The 9,132-nt window shown below is 37.5% G+C and overlaps 1 protein-coding gene and 1 non-coding gene across 2 annotated transcripts; one reads left to right on the plus strand and one right to left on the minus strand.

Moving 5' to 3' along the window:
- Positions 1-3,832: 3,832 nt before the first annotated feature.
- Positions 3,833-4,930, minus strand: LOC112094469. The gene has a single exon (XM_024175328.1). The coding sequence runs from the start codon at positions 4,928-4,930 to the stop codon at positions 3,833-3,835; it is 1,098 nt and encodes a 365-aa protein (XP_024031096.1).
- An 812-nt stretch (positions 4,931-5,742) lies between these two features.
- On the plus strand, positions 5,743-5,849 carry LOC112094491. The gene has a single exon (XR_002903565.1). It is a non-coding gene; the product is annotated as a small nucleolar RNA R71 (small nucleolar RNA).
- Positions 5,850-9,132: the final 3,283 nt, after the last annotated feature.

Raw genomic sequence — 9,132 nt, forward strand, 5'->3', positions numbered from 1 at the left:
AAATAAATAATTACAATAATTATATTCTTCCGTTACATCAACGGGTCTTCGATTCTTGAGTTCTTTATTCTTCGACTTCATTCTTTGTCTTCGGGTTGGATTTCACCTTCCTTGGAGTCCAGAACTTTTCTGGGTCCGTCGGCATGCATTACGAGGGTTTAAGAAATCCTCGGGTCCATTTGGGGTCAAATTGCCGAATATGGGCCCCAGCTGCGCGCCTGGGTGCCCGCGCGCGTGCGCGGGGTTACCGTACGCTGTGCGCGCCCTCGCGGTCTGACCGCGCACCCGCACGGACTGTCCGCGTGCTAGAGCACGTGCTAGCCGCGCACTGGGGCGCGCTCTGGCCTTGCGCTGGAGCGTACGCTGGGGCGCGCAGGCCGCGCGCTGGGCGCGCCCTTTGGGTGATTTTTGGTAATTTTTTGGGCATCTTCAAAGGCTTCAAACTTGATCTTCAAGGCCTCCTTTTGATTCAAAATCAAAACCCTAATTCTACCCAAAACCTAGAATTACAATAATTCTAATCCCGAATCAAATTACAAATAATTTATCAATGAATGAATGCACTTACCTCTTTGGCTCAAAAATCTACTGATCAATCTTGCTAGTAGCACCTCCCCGGCAACAGTGCCAAAATTTGATTAACGCCCAAAGGTGATGTTCACAAGCGGTCAATTGTAGCACAGAAGGGCGGTCGTATCCACAGAGAGATAACAAAATAAAAAGAATGACTAACAGAATAAGAGCGTTAGAGAAAAGTGAATTAAAGAAAAAGAAGAGTTTTTGAGATTTTTGTTGCAAATAAAAAGTAGAGAAGATTTGTGTGGAAGAAATTTAATAACAAAAACGATAAGGTGTCGAGAATCCCTAATGCTTCGTTCACCAATTCAAGTTTTGATTCACAAAATAAAAGGACCGAATAAATTAAATCTCTATGTTGACTCCGAAAATATTATTATTACAAGTTATCCAAAATCGACAATATATCAATTTGACAATATTGCAGTAAAAGACAATTTGTAAAATAATTTGAATAATAAAACAATGTGTGACATAATTACATAAGAAAAGCGTGACTGAACTTATATAAAAATTGACACACATTATTTTGAAAAGTATTACAAAAATAGATGAGATTTAATTCATTCAGATGTTGAACTTTACAGTACAAGGAATCAAAACCCCGAATTGGGTCGCTTAACAAAAGTTCATCTCTAACCTCACCAAGAGAACTCTAATCTAGCTTGCAAAACATTCTCACAAGTTCTAGAGAGAAAATATGAGGCTGACAGCAAGACGACAGAAAACTGAATATTAAAAACTTTTTAAAACCTTAGGCCAGCCCCTCTATTTATAGTGTTCAGAGGTTGCATGTCAAATAAGGAAACAAACAATAAAAATAGGAAATTACAAAAGAAAGGGAAACAAAATAAACTTACACATAAATTTGGAGAAATCATATATGAAATTTGGGGAAGAAATCTTCCAATTTACTCTGATTTGGAAGGAGAAATTCAGACTTAACACTCGGTGACACGTGTCGAAATGAGATTGGCATTGATGAGAGAAACGTGCCACGTGTCGCATGCGGATTGGTTGGCGTGTGCTGGCGCGGTCAGAGTGGCGGACCCGCGTTGGACAGGTGGCGGACGCGGAGAAGGCAGCAGGTCTGCTGCTGTCGTGCGAGACCCACGCAGAGGGAAGCTTGGACGCGCGGTGATGGTTGCGTGGAAGGAACGCGCACGCTGAGGAACTCCCGTACAAGTGACGCGCGCTGGAAGTGTTGCAGGCAGGCTATCACAAACTGGGACCCACACGTGGCTTGGCTCAGTGGCTCAAACGGCTGACGCGGCTCTTCTCACTTTTTGGCTTGTGAGGCTCGGCTGGATGGCTTGGCTCGGGTGGTTAAAAATATGACTTTAATGGCTTATTTTTGTGTAGCTTTTGACACTACTTTTTATATGTAAATAATCAAGCAACAACTAAACAAATTCTAATAAAAAATATTCTGAATAAAAATAATGAAATTGTTTAATTAAAGCTTAAATATTTTAATATTATATAATCAAAAGTAGTATTTAATGTGCATTTTCATACACTAATCACAACCCCCAACCAGCTTATTGCTAGTCTCTAGCAATCCAAGTGCAAGAAAAATTATGTCAAAATATGAGTCTCAACTAGCTTAGTCACCTGAGTATTTCAAAGTGTAAGTAAAAAGTCAATACGTACTATCAAGATTATTTCAGTCATATCTCCAGAGTCGTGTGTGTATGCTCCAAACCATAACCTTTTTACCACTGACCATAACACATGCAGCTTTGAAAAATTCACCAAGTAGAAGTTTCAACTCCATTCATCTCATAGGTGTCATAAATATTTGAGTGCAAAGGTTTTCTCTCATGGAGTTGGAAATTGAACAATCAACGCTCAGTGTGAGGAAGGTAAAATTTAGGACAAACGATCAAACGAACATTGATCAAAAGATAGGTTAATAAACAACTAGAACATTCCACCATTCTTACCACAAACCAGCTTTTGGGATTTCATTCGGGTCAAACAGAAATTTACAGAAACGAACAAAGAGCAAAAAAAAAAAAAAGCATAAGAAAAATAACTTACTTTTTTTTTTCTTTTTTCTTTGTTTTTCTTTGTTTTTTTGTTGCTGTTTTTTTTAGGCAAGAGACAACCTGAAGTGAATGTAGAAAGGTGTTCTTTTAACAAACAGCTATATAACATCGAATGTGACTAACACCAAACTACTGGATATGTGAAATGTTGCTCTTGCTCAGTTTTTTTAATAGAAAAATAAGAAATGAGGCTCTATTACATAAGATCATTCCTATCTAAAGATCATTCCTGTCTAACCCAAAATCCATCCCTTAAGCATATGCACCAAGCATACCACTAACCATGTAATGATGTTCTAGTAGTGATTTTACCAGCTCAAAAGATCAATGAAAGTTCAAAAGTCGTTTACTCTACTTACCAAAAATCAAGCACTTAAACTTGGGAATTTTTTCAGCTGACATGCATTAATATCCATCTTACCACAAGGTTTAGCACGTGCAAAAAGAAACTTTGAAAGTCATTTCTTAGTAACCAAGACAGCAAAAATTGACTCAAACCAATCATTTTGAAATCATACTCAGATAACTTCGCAAAAACTTTAACCCAAATATCAACATGACAAAAATCACTCTTACACATGAATACGCTCACCACCCCCAACTAAAATCAGACAGTGTCCTCAGTGTCAAAAATTATGAAAATATAGAGAAAGAATACACATGGACGATGAACATTCCACATATGAGCACAGCTTGAGCTTCTTGATATGATTCTCTAAAAAACACAAAAAATGTAAAAAGAAGCAAATAATGAAAATATGGTACATGAGATGTGAGCAAACTACTCAGGGCTGATAAACGGGGTCGTCGAGAATGATCTCTTCAACCTGGTTCACCCATTCTAAGTAATTCTTCAGACGCTGGCCATTTACTTTGAAGATCCTCCCATCGGTCGGGTCCTCAACCTTGATAACACCATTGGGAAAAACGTGTTTCACTACGTACGGGCCAGTCCACCGCGACCTCAACTTACCGGGGTGGAGATGCAGACGAGAATCATAGAGATGAACCCGTTGATTTGGCTCGAAGTTCTTCCTCAGGATCTGCTTGTCATGAGCCGCTTTCATTTTTACCTTGATCCTAGAATTGCACTCTTTCAGCATGTCGATCAATCGTTGTTCTTGCAATGGTTCGAGTTTAGATGAGATGATGACTGGGAATGTGCTTTCATCTCCCAAGAACGCATGTTTTAAGCCCTCAGGTGGTTAGGCTAGCTTGACTTTTGGAGCTTTCTCGGTGGATGATTTCGGTTTTTCTCCTTCTATTGGGAGCTCCTCAAAACATGGTGGCCTAAACTTAGTTCCTCTGTCCTGTGAGTTGTTGAAAATTACAGACAAATGAGCCAACTCAGCAGAACCGGAATTTTCAGAATTAGAATTTTGGAGGAGGTTTTCAAGATCTTCGGAGTTGCTTTGCAGTTGAACCTCCTCCTCGACAAGTGTGTCGATCATGAATGTTTGCTGACACTCGTCGTCATCACATGGTTGCTTTTGAATATGAAAAATATTCACCTCAAGGGTCATATTCCCGAAAGATATCTTCATGAGACCATTCCTACAATTGATAAGTGCGTTTGATGTGGCAAGGAAAGGTCTTCCTAGAATGATAGGAATGATTGACTCCATATTAACCACGGATTGTGTATCAAAGACAAGAAAGTCCACGGGGTAATAAAACTTATCGAATGGCAATAGAACGTCCTCCACTATTCCTCGTGGTCTCTTAATGGATCTATCGGCCAGTTGCAGAACCGCAGATGTGGGCTTAATCTCTCCAAGACCCAATTGCGAGTAAACTGAATAAGGCATGAGGTTAACGCTCGATCCTAGGTTTAGTAATGCTTGGCTGAATTCATGTGTCCCGATCTGGCAAGAAATGGTGGGACAACCTGGATCCTTATACTTCGGCGGTGTCTTCTGCTCAATCACCGCACTTACTTGTTCCGTCAAGAATGCAGTCTTCTTAACATGGTGCTTTCTCTTTATGGTGCACAGATCCTTTATAACCTTGGCGTATGCCGGAACTTGCTTGATCACATGTAGTAAGGGTAGATTGATCTTCAATTGTGTCAAGTGTTCCAGGATCTCAGTTTGATTTTCCGGCACTTTCCCAATAGGTCGGAGAGCTTGGGGAAAAGGCACCTTTACCGGAATTTTAGTTGGCTCTTCTTTCTCCTGAGCCGATTCTTCATTACTCGAAGTGGTACTACTTGTCGATGGCGTGTCCAAATTCTTACCACTTCGAGTAGAGATGACGTTAACTTCCTTGATATTTTGACCTTCAGAGTTGGAAGTTTGAGCCATGTGTTTTATCCTCTCAAATTGGACTGGGCTTGTGATGGAAATTTACCGCGCTCTTGAACGGTTAAAGCTTCTGTCAGCTTTGTGATCTGACTTTTTATTTCCTTATTCTCTTCCACCAGCTACGTAAGCATCAAATCAACCCTTTGATTCATTTTATTTTGCATGTCCATAAAAGCTTTTAAGGTATCCTCTAAAGAATTCCCTTTTGGCTGCATGTTATTCTGAGGCGCAAAATATGTCCTTGGTGGTTGAGATTGTTGCTCTGATTTCCATTGCCCTCCAGATGATTGTGCATGTTGGGTTGGATCTCTCCAACTGAAGTTTGGGTGGTGTTTCCAACCAGGATTGTAAGATTCTGAGAAAGGTCCATAAGGCTTCTTGTATGTGCCCAATGCATTGCACTTCTCCTCATATACCCCTCTCATTTAACTTAAAGTGTGGCAATCCTGAGTTAGGTGGCCCATTCCACCACAAACTAAACAAGGCTTATGTGCCTCTGTCCATGCCACGATGTAGGGTCCTTTACTATCTTTACTTTTGAGGGCCTCAATTTGCTTCGTCAAAGCTTCAACTTGGGCCTTGAGGCTGTCCTCATCCCTTAATTGATAAACTCCAACTGGTCGGGACCTACTGGTGCTCTTAGTAGCACTCAGTCCAGTCCAAGTATGAGCTTTCTCAGCTAACTCATTCAAGTACTCGATAGCTTCGTCAGGATCCTTTTGGAGAAAATCCCCATTGCACGTCATCTCAACAAATTGGCGCTCTCGAATTGTGAGTCCATCATAGAATAGCTTACGAGGTGACAACTTTCATATCCATGGTGGGGACACAGATTTAACAAATCTTTAAAACACTCCCAAGCTTGATAGAGAGTTTCATTTTCTTTCTGAGCGAAATTTGAAATCTGTCATTTCAAATTATTGGTCTTATGGTGTGGGAAATACTTATTGAAAAATGTCATCATCATTTCTTCCCACGTACTAATAGACTTGGGTCTAAGAGAATACAGCCAGCTTTTGGCCTTGTCCTTCAGAGAGAAAGGGAAAAACTTTAATCTGACGGTGTTTGCGGCCTCAGCACGGCTGTGAAAGGTGGCCACCACCTCTTCAAACTCCCGGATGTGTACATAGGGGTTCTCGTTCTCTCACCTATGAAAGGTTGGGAGAAGTGCAATCATGCCCGGCTTGAAATTCGTAGGTGGTGCATTCGGTGGGAACATGATGCAAGATGGGGTGGCCGGCGTTGGGTGCAAGTAATCTTGCAATGTCCTCTGCTGAACTTCCTCGTGTTGTACCATTGCGAATAGATTTTCAAATGCAAATTCCAACGACGAGTGTGAAGACAGAGGCGTAGAAGACGAGTCGGATAGAATTTCACTAGGGGAGCGAATCTCCCTAGCTCGTCTCTATACCGATGCATTCACCCAAGGCGGTTTTTTTTATTTTTTAATTTGTTTTTAATTTTTTTTGTGTTAATTTTTAATCAAAAGAAAAGAAAATAATTATATAGCAACGTAAATTGTAACTACCGAGAGTGCTCCTAGAAAAGACTATAGCTCTTGGCTCAATGAATAGTCTCCTAGACATAGCAACGTTCCCAGGAAAGATTGGTGGGGCGAGGCCCACTTAAATACCAACTTTCCTAGACAGAACTCACTCAGATTGTAATTTCCACGTAACCATACAATTATCCTCAAAATCAATTATTAAATTTTATTGAATAAATTATGAAATGAAATTTAATTAATGGAAACTATTCCTAAGGTCAAAAGCCTAAATCTACCAAATTATGAAATTCCTAGATTAGAAATCGTCAATTAATTACAATCCTAATTACAATCCTAATTACAATCCTACGAATTAATGTAAACTATAAAAGGAAAAATTAAATTAGGCAACAATATAATAGTTAACAATTAAATTACTCAAACATGGAAACAAAATAAAATCCTAATCTATCAAAAATAAAATATTACAAAATCAAATCACAATCAATTTTAAAACTGAAAGGGAAAATAAAATTAACAATTAAAACAAATCCTAAAAGTGTGAGTTTTTTTTTTTTTTTGAACTATAAAACTACGGAAATAAAAAAAAATGAAAAAGGTAACAAATGCTCAAAGGGTGAACACAGACGCAGACTACAGAAAGCTAAAACAAAAACTATAAAAAAAATGAAAAATGTCACTTTTTTTTTTGGTTTTGAATAAGGGACGGTGGAATAAAAAAAAGAAAAAAAAGAACAAAAGTTTTTGAAACTTGATGAATACGTGGGCGTATAGATGAATATGTGGAAACTTGCGGTAACCTTTTTTTTTGAAACTCGCAACAAAATAAAAAAAAAATGCACTTACCTCTTTACCTCAAAAATCTACTGATCAGTCTTGCTAGTAGCACCTTCCCGACAACGGCGCTAAAATTTGATTAACGCCCAAAAGTGATGTTCACAAGCGGTCAATTGTAGTACAGAAGGATGGTCGTATCCACAGAGAGATAACAAAATAACAAGAATGACTAACAGAATAAGAGCGTCAGAGAAAAGTGAATTAAAGAAAAAGAAGAGTTTTTGAGATTTTTGTTGCAAATAAAAAATAGAGAAGATTTGTGTGGAAGAAATTTAATAACAAAAACGGTAAGGTGTCGAGAATCCCTAATGCTTCATTCACCAATTCAAGTTTTGATTCACAAAATAAAAGGACCGAATAAATTAAATCTCTATGTTGACTCCGAAAATATTATTATTACAAGTTATCCAAAATCGACAATATATCAATTTGACAATATTGCAGTAAAAGATAATTTACAAAATAATTTGAATAATAAAACAATGTGTGACATAATTACATAAGAAAATCGTGACTGAACTTATATAAAAATTGGCACACAATATTTTGAAAAGTAATACAAAAATAGATGAGATTTAATTCATTCAGATGTTGAATTTTACAGCACAAGGAATCAAAACCCAGAATTGGGCCGCTTAACAAAAGTTCATCTCTAACCTCACCAAGAGAACTCTAATCTAGCTTGCAAAACATTCTCACAAGTTCTAGAGAGAAAATATGAGGCTGACAGCAAGACGACAGAAAACTGAATATTAAAAACTTTTTAAAACCTTAGGCCAACCCCTCTATTTATAGTGTTCAGAGGTTGCCTGTCAAATAAAGAAACAAACAATAAAAATAGGAAATTACAAAAGAAAGGGAAATAAAATAAAATTACACATAAATTTGGAGAAATCATATATGAAATTTGGGGAAGAAATTTGCTAATTTACTCTGATTTGGAAGGAGAAATTCATACTCAACACTCAGTGACACGTGTCGAAATGAGATTGGCATTGATGAGAGAAACGTACCACGTGTCGCACGCGGATTGGTTGGGGTGTGCTGGCGCGTGTTGGGAATAGTGTCCTAGAAGCATAAGATGTAATAGGATATTTATTATTTAATTAATAAAAGAGTCTATTCATCATTTTATGTGCATATATTTATGAATATTTTATGAATATCAAATGAAAATTCCGTGATTATTTATGTAACCTTAAACATAGTATATAAGTGTTATATACGAGAGGATAGTGTTTAAAGATAATAATAAAAAACATTGTTCATAATAAATTTAAATAAAGTTCAGAATCTTTAATTAAAACATTATTAATACATGTCATTCCCATTTAGAATGGAACGGTGCTATCCGCACTGTTAATATGGTGAGATATTGAATGAGTATATTACGCATAATAAGATTATGTGAAACATAGACACAGACACAATATGAATTTCTAATAATTTCCATTCAGAATCTTTAATTAAAACATTATTAATACATGTCATTCCCATTTAGAATGGAACGGTGCTATCCGCACTGTTAATATGGTGAGATATTGAATGAGTATATTACGCATAATAAGATTATGTGAAACATAGACACAGACACAATATGAATTTCTAATAATTTCCATTAAGCATAGAAATTCTAATTGAGTTTACTGATGGTCATATATAGAATGATCTTAATCCTGAGTTCTTAACAAACTCCTATTTATGGATTTATGTCTTTTGATTTACTCGGTACGGATTTCGAGACCCTGAATCCTATTTCTTGTATTTTGGAGACATGATGAAATAGGTAGCTGGGAATGTTATTATACGAGATGGAATCCATTCCTTCTTGAGAAAGAAGTAGATAAATAATTCTCTT

The sequence above is a fragment of the Morus notabilis genome, unplaced genomic scaffold (assembly GCF_000414095.1).
Source record: "Morus notabilis unplaced genomic scaffold, ASM41409v2 Scaffold78, whole genome shotgun sequence".
NCBI classification, from domain to species: Eukaryota; Viridiplantae; Streptophyta; class Magnoliopsida; order Rosales; family Moraceae; genus Morus; species Morus notabilis.